The sequence below is a fragment of the Fusarium vanettenii genome, assembly GCF_000151355.1.
Source record: "Fusarium vanettenii 77-13-4 chromosome 10 genomic scaffold NECHAsca_14_chr10_3_0, whole genome shotgun sequence".
NCBI lineage: Eukaryota > Fungi > Ascomycota > Sordariomycetes > Hypocreales > Nectriaceae > Fusarium > Fusarium vanettenii.
Genome location: NW_003315871.1, coordinates 360,972 through 379,677, shown reverse-complemented (window position 1 = coordinate 379,677; position 18,706 = coordinate 360,972). Strand labels below are relative to the sequence as shown.

The following is an 18,706-nucleotide window of genomic DNA, read 5'->3' as shown; positions in this document are numbered from 1 at the left end:
TCTCGGAAGCTGTCCACAGCACAAAGAACTTGTTTACGGAACCGCCTCTGATTTGTCGGCTTCACCCGAACGCACTCGGATCTCGCCCTCGGGGTCTAGTCGGATCTCGCTATACGCCATCTGACCCCAGACTTGCGTGCTCCGCATTCAGCCAAAGTTTCATAACAAGATCCGCCCCCGCTAGATCCATCCCCTTACATCCTGGAACTCGCTCGGATCTCGCCCTCGCCTGAGATGAACCGCCCAGACTCGTTGAGCCGTTCTCCTGGGTCTTCATTGCCGGCTAAGCAGCCCGCGTGTAGACAGTGTCGAGCGAGAAAGGTTGGTTTGACACCTCCGCATTCTAGTGCCTGTTTCCCCGCTGACGATCAACCAGGTGAAGTGTGACCGTCGAACTTCGGGATGTGTGCGGTGTGAGCGTCTAGACTTGGCTTGCAGCTACCTCTCAAGCGAGACAACCGAGTCGTTGGGTAACGGCCGAGGTCAAGACTTGACGCAGGCCGGGATCAAGAGACGTCGTATTCTCCGGGCTTGCGCCTCTTGTCGGAGCGCAAAGGTCAAGTGTTCCGGGACTCATCCCTGCGACCGATGCCGGTCTCATGCGCAGGCGTGTGTGTTTGGTGATGGAGGCATTCCTCAGTTGGAAGGTGTGGTAGAGGCTATCGCTTCGCCTGTCAGTCCTCCACCGACTGATCATGGGTCGGTACCAAGTCAATTGACTCCGGCTGGCATGTCTAGTGTTACAGGCGATGATTCACTTCGGTGCGTATTGGCTATGTGATGGTGAAGTTGGTGAACACCACTGACACTCGTCAAGCCTCTTTGAAGCCGAGGATAGGGACGCTGTCCGACAATACTTGGATACCTACTTTGACAAATCCGACATTGCCGACTGTATCTTTCTTCATAGGGCAACCACAATTGCCGAATGGAGTCAAGGAAAGCTGGACATGACTCTACTCAAAGCGATTTGCGCAGCAGGGCTCAGACACACGCCAGCTTACCATTCAATGGCATACTCCTGGATGAAACAAGTCCAGGGCAAACTGGCCGGGCACTTGGGCGACATGTCCATACCTAAGCTTCAGGCGTTGATGCTCGCTGTCAAGTTCCTCTCCTCACTGCGTTTCACCGGGGATGTGTGGGTGCTCATCTCAATCGCAGCCAGGGTGGCATTCACCAAACGGCTTAATTATGAGCGCCCAGCTATGGATCCCGTGAAACAAGAATGTCTACGTCGATTAATGTGGTCTATTTATGCCACTGATAAAGTCTTTTCTGGTGGTATAGAAGATTTGACTGTCTGTCCAACACAGAGGATGCATATTCGACTTCCGAGCAGTTATCACAATTTCCAGCTCGGCCTTCAATCTCGATCTTCGTTTCTACGAAGTAAAGGCGAAACCGACACTGGCCTCAATTCTCTGGCCTGCTTGATGCGACTGTACGATATTCGTGATAGAGTTTTGAGGCATGTTCCACACAAACCTCGTCAGCGTATGTGCTAACAGGTCCAAGATACACCAGACGGGTGATTCTGGATGGCTCTAGCCCCTACCACAGCCGAGGCCAGCTACGATCGCTTGACCTAGAGCTTGCGTCTTTTGAAGAGTCGCTACCAGAAGAGCTGCAGCTCAATGATAACAGACTCATGCTCATGTGCCATTCCGATGAGGCACGCGCCTACGCAATGCTACACACCCTCCTCTTCAGCTGTCGCTGCGACCTGCACCGTTTTCTGATCCCCGGCATAAGAGAATGCGTTTCCCCAGAAGCTGCGGCGCAGACACCCAGAGAATACATCGACTACTGCCAGCGCCGATGCCTGCAGAGTGCATTAGGCTCTTGCGACTTGTGGTCCAAGATTCGCCATCTCGAGACGAGCAGTCGCCTTGAGACGCCCACGTTGGCAGTGGTGACTTATCAATCCGTCAAGATCATTGATCACCTCGCTTCTTTGCTTCCGGCTCATGGAGATGACTCGCTACCGGTCGTGAAAGAGAAGTTGACAGATGCTTTATTTATTGTGTCACGGATCCAAACGGGCGTTGACTGGATTGCTTCCTGTGTAAGTCATCACTCCAAATATTGCAGGCAACTTACTAATGATTCAGATATCCGACATCGAGAAGCTTATCCCAAGGTTAGGCGCAAGATCAGGGTCTGCAGAATCACCGCAAGTCCAAGAAACCTCCGTGATTCGCCCCTCTACTGACCTGTTTCACAGTCCGCCAACAGGCAATCTTCGACTTCAGGAGAAGCTTCACCGGAGGTCCAAACACGCTTATGCCCCAGACGACGAAGAGGAGCTCGATCCAGCTGTGAATCCCCCAGAGTCCAACCCAGACGAGCCGCCAGCTGCAGAAGATATGCAATCAGCAACGCCCATTGACCCATTAACCCAAGGAAGCTGGCCTTTTTCTATGCCAGGCGATAACCAGGACATGTTTACATCCAATCAAGGTGGCTCGGGTCAGCCTCTGGATTATAATCTGATGAACTATGACTTGACCAACTCTGCGGATGTGGTCTTTGGGGAACATGACATGGTCTTTCCCATGGATCCTTTCGACCTGCAGCTTAATGCATACACAGATGCAAATGTGCCTCATTACATGGGATCAGAGTAGTAATAAACTATGTATCTACTCAAAGTACCCTCGAAAATACCGTTAACTAAACCCTTTGTTCATCTGGCTACCCGGTGCGACTATATATGGTCTGAGCCTCAGTTATCATGCTTGGACCCCACCACAACAGAGCCCCTCTCGACATCAGAGTCGTGCCTCTTACCGTTTTCATCCTCCAAGACCGATTGCATCATAGCCGCAGCATCCGTCTTGCCAAAGTCACGGATCGGAACTCCTTGGTTAAACAAAAAGTCGACCTGCTCCAGCGTCTTACCCTTGCACTCAGGCACACAGAAGTACACAAAGACGATAGCGACCGCCATGAGTCCGCCAAAGATGAAGCCAACCTTGCTATTAAGGCCAGCATACTGGTCGTAGATGAGGTACGGGATGGTGAAATTGACGGTGAAGCTAGAAGCCCTCGTTAGCATCGATGACCAGAGAAGTGTTATTTGGTGGCTCACTTCATGATGACATTGGTAGTGAATCCAACTCGCGAGGTCAAGTCGCGAAGTCGAAGAGCCGAGATCTCGGTTGTGACGACGTAGCTCAGCGGCGCCCAGCCCATTGAGAATCCGCAGGCAAATAGGGCCATCATGGCCAAGACACCCTTCTTTCTATCGTCGGCAACGGGGCTCTCAATACCCAAACCTCCCATGGTGGTCATTGCTGCAAACATTGTGCAGGAAGACGCAATCATCAGGATCCTTGTTCAGTTAGCAGATGGCCGGTGGTCTGGTGGGGGAAACGTACCGTCTACCAACAATATCCGTCCAGAGGAGAATGCAGGTCAATGTAACAATGTTGATGCCTGCCGTGATCAAGTTGAAGCCGAACGGGTTAATGGTCCCAAGCATCTTGACATACACAGCACCGTACTGTGATACGAAGGCTTGGCCACTGGCTTGCTGCAGAAAGTTGACAGCGATAACTATCGCCGTTCGCTTGAGGTTGTTGCCCTGAAGCAGCTCAACGAAACGACCCTGCTCGATCTCTTGCTCAAGTGAAGTACGAAGCTCCTTGAACTCGGCTTCAATCTGCTCTTCAGTGAATGCTCCTTCTCGGAGCTTGCGGAGATTCTGCCACGCCTCCTCAACGCGGTCCTTGCGGAGAAGCCACCGGGGCGATTCGGGGATGAACCAGATACCCGCCACAACAATGCTAGGGACAATGTAGAACAGACCGAGGGGAATTCTCCATGCGCGGTTATCGGAGAGGAAGCTGGTGCCGTAACAGACGCTGTTGATGACGAGGCCACCAAGCGCGAGACTGAGCTGGTATGAGCCGACCATGAAGCCTCGAGCTTGAGCGGGGACTACGGATGCTGTTAGAAGTATTCTGCGTCTCTGCAAAATCTCACGTACCAATTTCAGACTGGAAGGTTGGAACGACGCCAAGCTCCATGCCGACATAGACATAGTTGAGAATACGAGCCGCCATGATCTGTTCACGGTGGAACGACGTGACCGAAATGGTAGCCGTACCAAGAGCATAAACACTCATGCTAAACATACACCACCTTCGACCCCAGCGAGCCGAAATGAAGCTACCGGCAATGACTCCTAGTACCAAATCAGCACGCGTTTTGTGGGGAAATTGACACTCAAGTCCACTCACCAAAGGCAAAGCCAATGTAATTGAGACTGTTGAACAGCGAGAGCCAGTATGGCTCAAGAGCGTATGCCCCCTTTTTCTCATCCCAATGGCCAAACTGCTTCTCAAACGGGTCCATGGCCTGGGTACTCGCAAAAGCCTGGTTGTCAAAGCCATAGTTGAAGGTCGACACGGCAATGAGCATACAAGCGAGAGCGAGCCTCCTGTTAAAGAGGCGGAACTTGGTAAAGATTCCCATGACTGGTGATGAATGGGAAGAGTGGTGCGAGTTGCTGTGTCTATTGTTGAACTTTACAGATGCCGAGACAAGAGGTTTATATCTTAGATGGTCAACTCGATGTCGTGATGGTCGGGATCATTGAGGAATTGCGGCCCTCCTCAGGCCCGTGATCCAATCCGCCCCTTTGCAAAGTTAGTTACGACGAGTCTATTCCCACCATCCCGGTTAGCATCTGCGCTACCCCGGAATCCATATGATCCACCTCCCGATCTACGAGATCCGAGTACGACATCCGAGAGGGCGAGATCCGACTGGCACCGAGAGATTCACATGACCTCGGAGTCCTTATTCTCGGAAGCTTCATACTCAAACTTGTTTGTCATTTCCTTCGTCTATGGCATCAGTTTTAGATTTGAGCATCCTTAGACCGACACTTCCCCCGAACCGCCCTTTCTTCCAGATCAGCCGTACCACAGTCCTCTCAACTGTCCAATCTGCTCTACGCAAGGGCCTTGCGTACCATTTCAACTCTATCCTCGGTTAGCATTCTGTCCTGTTGCTGATATATAAGATCACCTACACTGCAAAGGTCCCAGCAGAAACAGGCATCGCTCGAAGCAACGTCGGTCCAATCCCCTTGAACAAACCCGCAACACCTCCATTCTTCCACGTCACTCGAAAAGCCTCGCGCATATTCTTATACCTCTTCTCAGCCCCGAACCCGTCGGTCTGCATCTTGCTTTTGATCACGTCCAACGGATACGTCACTAGCCAGATGAGTTCTCCAGCAATACCGCCACAGAGTGCAAATTTCCAGCTTGGAATCTTGCTTCGAGGCCTTTGATCTAGCTCCATAACCTTTTGGACGAGGCCTTCGTACGATGCGAACCAGATTCCGAAGCCGTGAAATTCGCGGAGAATGGTGACTACTTGGCCTCGGTAGATGCCGCCAATACCTGAATGACTCCATATCTTTCGAACACAATCGGTAGGCCCTGCGTAGAGACGGTTGTCGCCGTGAGGCTGCGTCTGGAGGCGAGTCCTGACATGCTCAATCGGACCGGATAGTACGCTGTTGCTAAGACCTGCAGCACCTCCTGCCAAGTAGAATTGCCCGAGGGACAATGTTCCATCATCGTTACTTTGTAGATTCCTGTTTCGTTCTTCCAGTAGCTCTCGGAAGAAGTAAAATGCGCCAAACTGGATGCTGGCCTGTCTTCTTGGTCAGCAAGCGCTCTTGAGAGAATCTTGTTCACTTACGCAAGCGCCGACTCCGAGTAACGGGGGTATGGTGCCCTAGAAGGCAGTTAAGACGAGCTGTCTGTAGAGTCCCAAAGAAAAGAAGGCTTGACTTGTAAAAAGCCAAGGGCCCCTCCCGGCGCCAGATGTTTCCGGCAACAGTAAAGGCACTCCTGCCACTGGCTTGAAGTCGAACCTTGATAATGTCTGGTGTTTCCAATGTCAGCATCTTTAAAGAAACTTCAGTCAAGGATCTGGGGCCATACCAAACAGCTGTCCTATTCTGAGTAAGTCAGTGCAAAGAGATAGGCTTTCAGCCAGGTTAAGCCTTAGACTTACCAATCATGACCTGAGCGACACCCCCCATAGTCCCGGCGGCGATATTCTTGGCCGTATCGGAGTTCATGGCTTCTACAAAACGCTCCTGAAGAGACAAGTGGCCAGGGTCAAAGACAGAAGTCAACTACCCCCTCACTCACGATGATAAGCCAGTTGAGTGTTTTTTACACAAAGAGCCGCATCGTCCGGTGGAGCAAAGCCGATGGAAGGGCGTCGGGGAGAAACCGTCCAAGTTGTGGCGTCTTTGGCTGGTTCTCGGGGTATGGCCGAGGTGCGGCTAGATACCCGGCCTACGTGGAGTCTGATACGGTTACAGACTGATCTCCTTTAGGAAAAGAACACTTACCTTTGACCGAGAAGTTGCCATGTGTAGTTTATGTATTATAGGATGGCATTTAGCATACAGCCCAACAATCTCTAGAACCTAACGCCCTAAGCAAGGTAGACCGTCTCGATGGGTAGATTCTCGTCATCGGCAACTTCACCATCCATAACCCCATGTACATAGCAGATCCCCAAGACCGAATTCAACGGCTTTTCTCCTTCTCCATCGGCGACTTCTCGGGTCTTTCCCGTTGGCCTTAGCACAAAAGGCATCCAACTACCAAATAGGCACCACACTTCGTCTCCGACCTGCGTCTCGGCAGGTCCCAGTCCCAAGTACCCAGACTCAGTCGCAAACATGGCCGTGTTCAAAGTTATGCCTCCAATCAACTGCTCCGTGACGAAGGTTTCCGATGTGTGCTCCTGCGTTCCAGCATATTGGCCAATGTCAAACCTTGGATCAAAGCGCACAGCTGCCTCTCGGTCCTCTGGAGAAAGACCCTCCGGATGGAATACCGAGTAAGGCGATACTGGAGCAAATGCCATAAAAGCCTCGTAGCTATCTGTAGTTTCCTTTGATCTCCTAAAATGAGCTTTTTCAGCTGGTCCGTCCACCGAAAGGACAAGATCCCAGCAAAGACACTTCCAGAAAGCATCGAGAAAAGGCTCGCCGGTTTTGTGTAGTCTCGAAGGGTTGCTGTCAAGATCAAAGAGTTTGAACCACTGGCAGTATACGCTTCACTTATCTTTTGGTAATCCGTGTTTGCATATCGGTCCAACGCGGGCAACTCGATCGCATCGACGGCCTTTGACTTCGAGTATTCGGTTGTTATCCCGAGGCACGACGTGAGATGGTTGCTTATGTGACACATAAAACTGAAGATAATGTTCTTGAGTCCATTGGTATACATTTAGTCGAAGTGAAACGTTACTGCCAGCGGTCCAGTCAACAACCCACGAAGGAACATCTTGGTAAACATCCTTTTGCAGCGGAAAATGCAGAGGCGATAGACTGTTTGTTGCGAGTACCTCGTCAAGGGTTGCCAGTGTGTAGATTTCCTCAGTCTTGGCCCTGTAGTTTGGCATGATGGGCTCTCTCATCCACGAATTAACGAGACCGAGCACACCAAAGACACGATCACGATCGTCGGTAGCGAAACGGGACCGAGTAAAGCTCAAGGCCGTCCACAGAGAAATCTCGGGTCCTTCCCTTCGATCGTTTCTGAGCTGGTCAATGGGCCTCATGGCGAGGCCTAGCTTGCGAAGATGGGGCATGAGTTCTGGGTTTGTCTGCGCACTCGTTGTACTGCAGCAGTCTGCCAACATGTGACGACTCAAAGCAGAAAATGCTTGAAGCATGAATTTCAGTTCGATCGAGACAGGACCGTATATAAATGTTGCTCTTTGAGGAAGAACGCATTCTTGAACCGTCTCTATCATGTTAGAACTCGCCTGTCGTTCATATATACAACTCACCCAGATCCTCGTCCACCAAGGACTATCCGCAAACGGAGCCAAAGCCTGCGCCATCATAGAGCAGTAAGATTGATAGTCTGGCGGATACGCAAAGTTGGCTCCCGTCAAGTCTGTGAATAACGGCTGTTCAAAGAGATGTGAATCTTGAATAAGCCTAAGATTGGCAAAGGCATGGAAGACAATGTCGACAGAAGCCGGGTCAGCTGGCTGCTCTAATGTTGAGTAATAGACAAATTCGTTCCCCAGCCATATCAGTGACGGATGATCCCTCTCATCACCGAACCAATGCGCCGGCCACGTCTCGAATGGAGGTTCATCTATCCAGATGACGGTGTTGTCGCAAATGGAATAGATTTTTCCCATCAGACTGACCTGCTGACCACGCTCATCCACATCAGTCTGATTAATGCACAGCGCATCAACCCACAGGATACGTATCTTTTCAGGTTGACGAAGACGATAGAGTGCCGAGTAGAGGTTAAAGGTGACGTTAACTAAGTAGCCATTCACGATGACCTCCCGGGTAACTTTGGGATCACCCCATGTGTAGCTGAGCGCCTCATACTTTGGAGGCGGATCAGAAGTCAGAGAAATGCGATGGATAGTGCAAGAGATAAGAGTAGAGCCCCATCCAGGCTCGAGATGCAGTATGCGAATCTGCTCTTGCACAACGTCTAGCGAGGCGACGTCCTTGGAGACCAAGGCAGCCCCAGCCAAAGACCCGATATCAATCTTTTTCGCTGAAGTCATGGTCGATTTCACCGTCTGCGCGATCGTGCGGGATTTAACCGGTGAATCAAGTGAAGTCATACGAAACCCTGTCCTGGCCGAGACCGCGGCCAATTATCACGTTGCGTTCTTTTTTCAGGATTGCAGTCCTTGCTAGTTTCTTGATCTTGGCGGTATGTTTGACTTATTTATTGACCCGCATTATTCTCTTTATCGGCCATAATCTGCCCTTCGTAACCGCTTCGATAACAATATTCAATCCAGCACATCTGTAGATGATGAACATGTTGAGCATTTCGCTACTGAATTTGGCAATCTAGATTCGTGTCAAAAACGTCGATAACGGATAACGAAGCATCCAGACCAACTTTACCAGGGCGCAACGGTCGAGGCCACTAAAGATCCCGCCCCCCTTTCGAACTCTCCACCCCTTCAGCATTCCAACAGATTACACCATTTCTCCTGCTCAGCCACTACAAAGACTTTGTCCCGTCTCCAAACCCATGGGATTCTGGAATGCTGTTCTCAGGAACAAAGCCCCTTGCAGATTGTCTCTTGCTGCGACGCGTGGCGTTGCTTTCTTCCAGGCACCTGTTCAGAATCCGGTGTCGCAAACGGCCACTATTGAATTCTAGTCTTTGGATCGAGACCAATGATGCTTAAAATAAATGCTCGAGCTTGGCATTTACCTGTTCCCCGGGTATGTCCACTGATCAGTTTCTGAGACAAACCAAGTGTCCATCGCCATTCTGTGTCATTTTCAGCCTCTGCCGACATTGTCGCCAACCTCTGTCTTACATCCTGCCATCACCATCAATGACCGACATGTCATCGCATTTGCGTTCCCATGATCGATTTTCAATTGTCCTTGCGTCTCCTTTCAGTTCATCATGTGGCTGGAATGAGAAATCAAAGTCTCTTCTTCACTTACTAACGAGGCCTCTGAACCCTCCCCACAACGGACACGTTCTAGCCCGCAACACATTCAGAGCCTCAACGTGGCTAAGGAACCCACAGGTTTCGTTAGTTCCGTCACAAGTTGCTCACTTGACACGCGAGGATGAGACGGTTCCAAGACTATAAAGAGTGATTGGGAGACTCCCCAACCATGGACTTCTTCTCACACATCCTCACGACTCAAGCCAACTACAAACTGAACACACATCCTTCAGAACTTTCTCGCACATACAGAAGTACACTCACCTTTACGACAACATGAAAGCTTTCAACGCTTTCGCCGCCATCCTGGGACTAGCTGGTCTAGCCCAAGCCCACATGGAGATGACATATCCTGCTCCTTTCAAGAGCAAGTACAACCCCAATGCAGGATGGGACATTGATTACAGCATGACTTCTCCCCTCGCTGGCGACGGGAGCAACTTTCCCTGCAAAGGTTACCAGACCCTCCTCGGCACCGCGGCTGGTGCACCTACTGTGACCTGGCAGGCCGGGCAGCAGTACAACATGACCATCGCTGGCGGTGCAGATCACGGTGGTGGCAGTTGCCAGGCTTCACTCTCTTTTGACAAGGGCAAGACTTGGACTGTCATCCAGTCTTACATCGGAAACTGCCCCGTTTCACCTTCGGCATCCTTCAAATTCACCCTACCTGTCGATACACCCGCTGGAGTCGCCCTCTTTGCTTGGTCCTGGTTCAACAAGATCGGAAACCGCGAAATGTACATGAACTGCGCCGCCATCACCGTCAAGGCAGGAAAGGGCACGCCCTCGACACCAATGAGCAAGCGACCTGCCATGTTTGTCGCCAATGTTGGAAACGGCTGCGGAACCACCGAGATGACGGACTTGATGTTCCCCAACCCCGGACCTGATGTCTCTCTAACCTCCTCCAACACGAAGGCGCCTGTCGGTCAGTGTCCAGCTGGTTCTGGAGCTGTGATTCCTACCACTACCAAGCCAGCTGTTGTTCCGACTACGACCAAGACTACAACGACGAAGCCGTCCTCTACAAAGGCTCCTGTGAAAACAACCACGAAGTGAGTTGATTCCGCAAATTTCTATTCTCAACTACCTACGCTAACATGAGTAACTGCAGACCTGGTGGCATCTTTGTCACTGTTCCGGTGTCAACAACCCTCAAGTCGACAACTCGCAAGACGACGACAACTCCACCAGTACCTACCGGTGGTGTCACTGGCTCCATCACCCCCGGCACAGCTTGCAAGCCAGAAGGATATTGGAACTGCCACAAGGGAGGTACATCCTTCCAGCGATGCGCTTCTGGTACCTGGTCGGTTGTCATGGCTGTTGCGCCGGGCACCAAGTGCATACCCGGCCAGAGCATGGAGTTTACTATTACGTGGGCATGATGATTACGACATGAGAGATGGGATGTATTGTTGATGATGAGAGATTGGGATACACCCAATACGCGGTTATGAATTTTGATGATTGTCCTAGGTATATAAAATACTAATGCTGTTTCCAAACCATTCCCACCACAATCTCACTGTGACGAAGAACTTTACGTATAACCCTCCAAGACGTAAGAGCAGCTCTTATCCAGTATAGTGCAGTCTATGTGTAATGTTGTCCAAAGAGACCATTTTAGAGCCAGCCCCAGGTGTTTGGGATTTAGCTTCGCAGTAAGCACCGCTAATACTGGTGGTGACCCAGATGCCATTGAGCGATGAGAAGATGACACTCTCTCCCACTTTGGGGTACTGCGTGGATCAGTTTTCTGGTTTCTTTCAGGATCGCCTTTTTTTACTTCCGCGGGGTTATGATAGACTGTCCCTGAGTTCATTTCAATGTAGGTTAACGGTTGTAGGAGGTGTTATGATGAATGTCGAAGAGGATGATAGAGTTACTTTGAAAGAACCAGGAGGGATAAGCACAGCATTAAATAGACTTGAATTTCGACAGAGCCGCACTTACCAGCATGCAACAATGAGGCTCTACTCAAGATAAAAACTCTTGGTGAGGAGTACAGGGTGGGGATTCATGTCGCCGGCAGTATAGGTACAGCCTCACTACATGTCTAGTCTTTGGGCTAATGAGGCAGGCTGTGAGGCTCGAAATGTTAGTCGTTGTTCAAGTGGCAATGAACTCATGAGACGAGGCTTTGACGCGCTCAGCTGACAAGAAGATGAGGTATCAAAAGTGCAGCTCGAATCCCTTTCAATTCTAGAATCTTCAATATCAGAGGTTGAAGTACGAAGCCGTCGTACCCTATACGGTTCCATATCGGGTTCAGTAGCGCTCCTTGTATTTAGAGAGAGTCATCTAAAATGAGCAGGTATATAACGTAGCTAGTTGTAAAGAGTCAAGAAGTTGAAAAGTCAAGGTAAATCTTGCAGCTCAAGAGAGAAAGCTCTGATATTTGAGACTTGCTTGATAAAACATTTGCCCCTTAGATTCCACTGGAATGCACCAACTCATGGTCCTATCAGCTCCAAGTCAAACTTTCACCCACCTTGAATCATGAAGCAAACCAATTGGTTTATCCTAGCTCTGATATTGAACATGAGTGAAGGCGGTTTCCGCTATATCAGTGATGGGGCGACGGGCATTTGCTCAGGTTCAACGGGAGGGACTACGCCTACCATCACGACTTTATTTTCAACCACGTTCCTTAAAAATACATTGTACTTCAGTACTATCTTGCTACCAGCTGGCTTGATACAGCTCAAAGTATACCTCGTCAGCTCGGGCTGAGCTAATAGCCTTTCAATCCATATATCATAAAGACAATCCCGGCTTCGCGGCCGATACTTCTCGGGACCCGTCCCGTCTCCAACGTCTCGCCAACTATTGCCATTCTAGACACTGCAGATTAACAATCACCGCTTGCAGCGTCTCGGCTATAATCCGAGCTGCTCGGAATACCTCCGTCAACTAGCCAAACTCCAGCTCTATATCACAGAAGCCAGTGACGTTCCACGCAACCACCCTGCTTCTTTAGCTATACACTCTATACTCGAGTTTTTTTTTGCGTCACCATGAGAATCTCCAAGTCTAGCAATATTGCTATCGTTGGCGGCGGCGCCTTTGGTCTCTCTACCGCGCTTCATTTGACTGAAGCAGGCTACTCTAATATCTCAATCTTTGAGCAGGATGACCAGATTCCTCCTCGCTACTCTGCGGCCAATGACCTCAACAAGATTGTCAGGGCCGAGTATGAAGATCCTTTTTGGACCGAGCTCACCATTGTAAGTGTTACCCACCGTTTTCCCTATCAAGCAAATATTAATCCACTTGTTACCCAGCAAGCAATCTCCGCTTGGAAGACGCCCTTCTATGCCCCCTTCTTCCATCAAACTGGATTCATCCACTGCGTCTCAGGCAACGCACCCGAGGAAGCTACAGCGACTTTGAGCCGCTTCCGGGCAGCAGCCGACGCCCATCCTCAGCTCAAAGATCACGTACTTCCATTCCACGGAGACGACGACATCCAGAAGCGTTTCTGGCAGTACACTGGTTCGTTTCCAGGATGGAGTGGATACTTTAACAGTTTCGATGGCTATGCACACTCTGGAGCTGCCTTGACGGCTGCGTACCGAGAGGCGCAAGCTCGCGGGGTGAGGTTCTTCCTCGGTCCCCAAGGCGCAGTCTCCGAGATTGTGTATGAGAAGACTCCAAATGGAAGAAGAGCAACTGGCATCAAGACTAGTACCGATATTTTCCACGCAGCAGACTTGGTCATCGTGGCCGTCGGTGCTGCCGCCACTAAGCTAGTACCCGAGATCGGAACCCAAGTCGTCGCCAAATGTTGGTCTGTCGCCCACGTCCACCTATCCGACGAAGAAGTTTCTGCTCTTCGAGGTATCCCCATTACATATGCCAGGGACCTCGGTTTTTACTTTGAGCCGGACCCCAAGACAAATCTCCTCAAGATATGCCCCATGGGTGGTGGTTACATCAACACGGACCCAAAGACTGGCTTTTCTCATGCCCCCAAGTCACTTCAAGACAGCGCCTTTGTCCCTGCGCATGACGAAGCCAAGATGAGAAAGCTTCTCGCCGAGACTCTCCCATATTTGGCAGATCGACCTCTGGTCAAAAAGTCTCTATGCTGGTTTGCCGATACGCTGAACTCGGACTTCATCATCGATTTTGTACCTCAAACCTCAGAATCACTGGTCTTGCTCACGGGTGACTCTGGCCACGGATTCAAGTTCTTCCCCATCTTTGGGTCTTGGGTCAAGAAACTTCTCGAGGAGGGTGATCAATCCATCGTTAGATGGAAGTGGAAGGATCCCAAGGCCAGCCAGGATGATGCCAACTGGGGGGGAAGCGTCAGCTGGCGGCTGGGAGAGACACTGGAGTTGTCGGACATCCAACCTCCTTCAGCCACCAAGCTGTAATAGCCGACCGTGTTTTTTCAAGATGAGGGCATATAAATCGCGCACAGCAGGTAGTCTAAATACATAATAATCGTCTCGCTTCAGGGCTTGGTTGGTTGTCACATAAACCAGTTAGGTGCTCTATCACTCGAGTCGTGTAACTGGAGATGCATTCAAGGAGCCATTGCTGAACCAGGACTTATAAATAGAACGGAAGGTCTGGATGCAGCTCGGTAACTACTGAATTCATGAGCCGTTGACAACAGGCCAGAAAGTCGTGAGCCGTCGACCATGAAGAAGTTGATGAGAGCAGCAAAAAGAGGGCTCAGCAGCAAAAGAAAACATCCTCCGGTACAGGGAATCGAACCCTGGGCTCCGCGGTACTTGATCTCTCAGGTTATGAGAGCGCGAAATGTTAGCCACTACACCATACCGGACGTTATTGGCTATGATCTGGCTTTGATACTGAGCACTATTACCATGGCAGCGCCCTTCAATCGGCGAAATCAGTGTCATGAATGCCTCCAGATACTTGTGGTAGGACCCGGCTATCATCCGCCTCAGTGTCTTGGAAGGCGGTGGCGTTTGACACACCCTTTCTGATAGATTTGCTTTTGCCAACGCCGGCTCCAGGCTAGACTTGGTACAAGAACCGCCAACGGATACCGCCCGGGGAGGAGTCGTTGTGTGTGTGTTGGCTAGGCGCCATCGGCAAACTGCCGGGCCTTTGGTCGACTAACTCTCGGCACTCTTCTGCCCATGCATCCGCCCGTCAGTGGTACTTCATGTCGATTAGAGATAAATAGCTGTCATGGATTCAAGCTGTTGGAAGGATGCAACAGCCATTGTGTGTCCCGGGCTGATCGATCATCCTTCACAATGCCTATCACCAGAGCTCTCGGAATGAGTGCAGGCCGAGGAGGCCGGGCACTCCCTCGCGGACTACGTGTTGCCCCTTTCAGCACTTCAGTCTGGAGAAGACCCGATGCCACAGTGCAGTTCAGACTTCCTAACCCCAGGAATGAGCCCAACGTGAGTGACTAAGGTAGCTACATTTCCTGGCAACAACATTGACTGACATCGGGAACAGACAGAATACAGGAAAGGCTCCCCTGAGCGCAAGAAGCTTGAAGAGGCCTTATCAAAGCTCCGCTCGCGACTCCCCGTCCGATCCGACGTCTTCTACAATGGCACCATCCAGACCACGTCCAAGTCTCTCGACCAAGTCATGCCCTCCGAGCATGGAACCGTCTTCACAAACTATCCCATGGCATCCCGCCAACAGACCTCAGAGGCCATTGAGGCAGCACTCAAGGCTAAGAGGAGTTGGGAGGAGACGCCCTTTGTCGATCGAGCTGCTATTTTCCAGAAGGCGGCCGAACTGGCCACGACTGAATACCGTTATGAGTTGATCGCTGCGACTATGTTGGGGCAAGGAAAGAATATTTGGCAGGGAGAAAATGATGCTGCTGCGGAATTGGCAGACTTCTTCCGGCTGAATTGCAACTATGCTGCCGAATTGCTTGAGAAGCAACCGACTCGAGGTACCAACGGCATGTGGAGGTATGCTACGAAGCTATAGATCTTCGTATTGTCCCTTACTAGCTTTTATCACAGCCGAATGGACTGGCGACCCATCGAGGACTTCGTCTACGCCGTATCCCCCTTCAACTTCACAGCCATCGGCGGCAACCTCATCTCAGGCCCAGCCCTGATGGGCAACGTTGTCATCTGGAAGCCCTCCCAATACAACGTCTACGCCAGCGCCATCATGTACAAGATCCTCCTTGAAGCAGGCCTCCCACCAAACGTTATCCAATTCCTCCCCGGCGATGCAGAAGAAATCACAGACGTGGTTTTGAAACACAAGGACTTTGGAGGCATTAACTTTGTCGGTTCGTCAAAGGTCTTTCGATCGATCTATGGCAAGATTGGACAAGGTATTGCGGAGGAAAGATACAAGGACTTTCCTCGTGTTGTTGGAGAAACCAGTGGAAAGAACTTTCATCTCATCCATCCCTCGGCAGACATTGAAAGTGCCGTGAACCACACTGTTCGTGGCGCCTTTGAGTATCAGGGTCAAAAGTGCTCTGCTACTTCTCGTGTTTATCTCCCAGAGTCACGAGCGGAAGAATTCGTAAAGGGTATTAAATCCAAGGTCGAACAGATCACCATCGGAAGCCCAGATAAGCAACTCGAAGCCTTCATGGGGCCTGTCATACACAAGCACTCCTTCAGCAAGATCAAAGGTATCATCAACTCGGCCAACAGAGACCCATCAAACTGCTAGCGGGCGGTACCTATGATGATTCAGTCGGTTATTTCGTGAAGCCAACTGTATATCAGGTCGACTCTCCAGACCACAGACTATTCAACGAGGAAATCTTTGGACCCGTGTTTGCAGTTTATGTCTATCCTGATTCTCAATGGAGCTCCATTCTGAAGCGGGTTGATGAGGCTGGAGGTGGTCTCGCCTTAACCGGGGCCATCTTTGCCAAGAGTCGAGCCGCTATTCGTGAGGCAGAAGATGCGTTGCGTTACTCTGCCGGTAACTTTTACATCAGTAAGTTCCCCCTCATCAGTTCTGCCAGGTATGTTTTTACGTATTGCTAACATCTGCCGTTAATCACAGACTGCAAGACAACTGCTGCCCTCATTGGCCAGCAATCCTTCGGTGGTGGCCGTTCCTCAGGCACAAACGGTAAGGCCGGTAGCTCTGATCCACTGCGACGATTTGCGAGCCCCAGGATGATCAAGGAGGAGTTCTTCCCCCAGAAGATATTCTTGTATCCCAGCAACGAGTCATAGATTCAATGACAACGAAAGTGTGGGAACATAGTAGGTTTGCGAAGAATTTCTAGATAGACCTCAAAAGCCAAGTCAGATGCTGCAACAATTTCAGTACGCTTTCATATTTGTGCCTGTGAATAGTTATCCGGTATATTGACGATATGAAAGAACATGTCGCCCAGTGAAAGTTCAAACAGGTTCATAACATCAATGCAGGCATGTCTTGTGAAATGTGTGGCGATTCATCGTGACTCCTTCAAACGACGGTTACCTTGTGTCGCTATGTTCTTCAGTAACGTATCCAGTATTGAACAGACGGCATAAAAGCCCTATATTGCAAATATGCGAGGGCCTTTCTCATCACACATTCAAGGTTTAATCCATATGGAAGAGGCAAGAAAAAGAAATGGGAGACAGGTAGCAAAACTTTATTGCCAACTATCTACTTGCGATTTCAAACGTGAGAGCGCTCTTCAACCTCCTCCAAACCTCTTTCCTCACGGCAAAATATTCCGCCTTTGTCCTCGGGACAGCATCCCTATTCTCCACAGCCCTTCTGAGGAGGTACGAGATACAATCGCCCAATGTTCCCCAGCTCAGGCATTTATACACCTCCGGGGATGTATTTCCCGCCTTCCCACCGAGCTGCAGCAACGTGCAGCTTACCTCGTCAGCCATACCAAGCAGCTGTCCATATTGAACTTTGATCAGCGGCAAACCTTCCTCAGATCGCTTTTGCTGCACTTGATATGCGTTGAGCGCGCTCTGCTTGTTGTGGGTTGCCAGAAACAAGTTGAGTCGAGGGAAACCAGCTGATGAACCATGCTCCAGATCTTGATATCTTCCCTCCAGTAAGCCTTGAGTGATGGAATCATACGAATCATCTGTCTCCTGCTTCGTATCCTTGATGAGATGCCGCGGTTCCGTGCCCATGTACGCCCCCCTCACAAGCTTGACGCCAATAGTAAACCCCTGATCCTTGGCGAAATGCAAGTGACGCAGGAGTGTGGAGGGTGTCGACTTGAGATAGGCTTGATAGGTGTTGTAGACTGTTGCATGCTCTCGGTTGTATGTGCGCATGAGACTCAGTGCAACGTCGTCGATGCCAGGCTGTACAAACTGCTGTTCGGCGTCGACTAGGATACTTGCCTTGCGTTTGATGGCCTGATCACAAACAGCATCAAGGGCATCTTGCATCTGGGTTGAAAGAGGTTTTCTGGCTGCCAATGCCTCAGTGACTTTAGCCCCAGCGCCTGTGAACCTAAGAGGTCGTTGGTTGAGCTTGAGAACATGATAGGTTTTACGTACTTGAGAGCCAGAAAGTCACCCTCTCCAAGCATCGAAGCAGTCTCCAGAACTCCATCTCTCCACGCCTGAATGCCTTCATCAAATGGAACTTCTTTCTCAAGCTCAGCCACATCCTTCTCCTTGTACTCCAGAGCTCCCACACCAACCTCTTGCTCCGTCGAAGAGTCAACCACAACTTCACGGGCATAAGTCAGGATAACTCCTCGAAACCCCATATCCTTGATGTTTTTTTTCGTTGTCTTGACTTCTTCCACATTCTCCCCGGCGCAGAAATGCCTGTAGAGGGTTGACTTGAAGATTGCATGTAGCAGTGGGTTCTTTTCGACGCTAAACAGGGCGGGACGAGGTTTGGAAAAGAAGGATAGAACAGCAAGTGACGGTGTTAAAAGGGCACGATGGCTCGAGACAGTGGCAATGAGTAACGATCTAAGGAGCATTCCCGTCGGTAAGAGAGAGTGAGGAGGTGGCGGTGATGTTGCCGAGACTGAGGTTTTGTTGGTAACATGGCGCCTCTGAGAGTTCACTGTTGACCTCAGTGAAGCAATCGATTGGTTTGAGGTAAAAGACAATAGAGACGCACGGTGTTGTAAGGAAGCCATGGTGAAACCCAGCGTCATCACCACCACAATGTCAATTGTCTCCCACGAACTGCATCAAGGTTGTGAATGAACCCAGCATTGACAAGCACCCCTCTCTAACGCGGGGAAACCCTGCCCATGTCACGATTATCG

General features: G+C 50.5%; 8 protein-coding genes across 8 annotated transcripts; 4 read left to right on the top strand and 4 right to left on the bottom strand.

Moving 5' to 3' along the window:
* Positions 1-402: 402 nt before the first annotated feature.
* Positions 403-2,630, top strand: NECHADRAFT_85900 (uncharacterized protein; the record flags this gene model as incomplete). The annotated part of the gene is made up of 6 exons (XM_003047720.1): positions 403-413; positions 451-762; positions 818-1,497; positions 1,593-2,068; positions 2,115-2,143; positions 2,228-2,630. The coding sequence occupies 6 exons, from the start codon at positions 403-405 to the stop codon at positions 2,628-2,630; spliced, it is 1,911 nt and encodes a 636-aa protein (XP_003047766.1).
* A 98-nt stretch (positions 2,631-2,728) lies between these two features.
* Positions 2,729-4,482, bottom strand: NECHADRAFT_50780 (uncharacterized protein; the record flags this gene model as incomplete). The annotated part of the gene is made up of 5 exons (XM_003047542.1): positions 2,729-3,041; positions 3,095-3,337; positions 3,384-3,945; positions 3,995-4,192; positions 4,248-4,482. 5 exons carry the CDS (start codon positions 4,480-4,482, stop codon positions 2,729-2,731), a joined length of 1,551 nt encoding a protein of 516 aa, XP_003047588.1.
* A 481-nt stretch (positions 4,483-4,963) lies between these two features.
* NECHADRAFT_96879 (uncharacterized protein) lies at positions 4,964-6,109 on the bottom strand (the record flags this gene model as incomplete). Its single annotated transcript, XM_003047541.1, has 6 exons — positions 4,964-4,994; positions 5,045-5,676; positions 5,725-5,760; positions 5,817-5,910; positions 5,975-5,981; positions 6,043-6,109. The coding sequence occupies 6 exons, from the start codon at positions 6,107-6,109 to the stop codon at positions 4,964-4,966; spliced, it is 867 nt and encodes a 288-aa protein (XP_003047587.1).
* Positions 6,110-6,474: 365 nt separating this feature from the next.
* On the bottom strand, positions 6,475-8,592 carry NECHADRAFT_85897 (uncharacterized protein; the record flags this gene model as incomplete). Its single annotated transcript, XM_003047540.1, has 3 exons — positions 6,475-7,063; positions 7,325-7,818; positions 8,215-8,592. 3 exons carry the CDS (start codon positions 8,590-8,592, stop codon positions 6,475-6,477), a joined length of 1,461 nt encoding a protein of 486 aa, XP_003047586.1.
* A 1,120-nt stretch (positions 8,593-9,712) lies between these two features.
* Positions 9,713-10,915, top strand: NECHADRAFT_105522 (uncharacterized protein; the record flags this gene model as incomplete). The annotated part of the gene is made up of 4 exons (XM_003047719.1): positions 9,713-10,467; positions 10,531-10,568; positions 10,628-10,815; positions 10,857-10,915. The coding sequence occupies exons 1-4, from the start codon at positions 9,787-9,789 to the stop codon at positions 10,913-10,915; spliced, it is 966 nt and encodes a 321-aa protein (XP_003047765.1). The 5' UTR covers positions 9,713-9,786.
* A 1,618-nt stretch (positions 10,916-12,533) lies between these two features.
* Positions 12,534-13,898, top strand: NECHADRAFT_50872 (uncharacterized protein; the record flags this gene model as incomplete). The annotated part of the gene is made up of 2 exons (XM_003047718.1): positions 12,534-12,743; positions 12,801-13,898. The coding sequence occupies 2 exons, from the start codon at positions 12,534-12,536 to the stop codon at positions 13,896-13,898; spliced, it is 1,308 nt and encodes a 435-aa protein (XP_003047764.1).
* Positions 13,899-14,756: 858 nt separating this feature from the next.
* On the top strand, positions 14,757-16,685 carry NECHADRAFT_85894 (uncharacterized protein; the record flags this gene model as incomplete). The annotated part of the gene is made up of 5 exons (XM_003047717.1): positions 14,757-14,909; positions 14,968-15,440; positions 15,495-16,126; positions 16,192-16,440; positions 16,510-16,685. The coding sequence occupies 5 exons, from the start codon at positions 14,757-14,759 to the stop codon at positions 16,683-16,685; spliced, it is 1,683 nt and encodes a 560-aa protein (XP_003047763.1).
* Positions 16,686-17,105: 420 nt separating this feature from the next.
* On the bottom strand, positions 17,106-18,574 carry NECHADRAFT_50829 (uncharacterized protein; the record flags this gene model as incomplete). Its single annotated transcript, XM_003047539.1, has 2 exons — positions 17,106-17,928; positions 17,976-18,574. The coding sequence occupies 2 exons, from the start codon at positions 18,572-18,574 to the stop codon at positions 17,106-17,108; spliced, it is 1,422 nt and encodes a 473-aa protein (XP_003047585.1).
* Between the last annotated feature and the right edge of the window lie 132 nt (positions 18,575-18,706).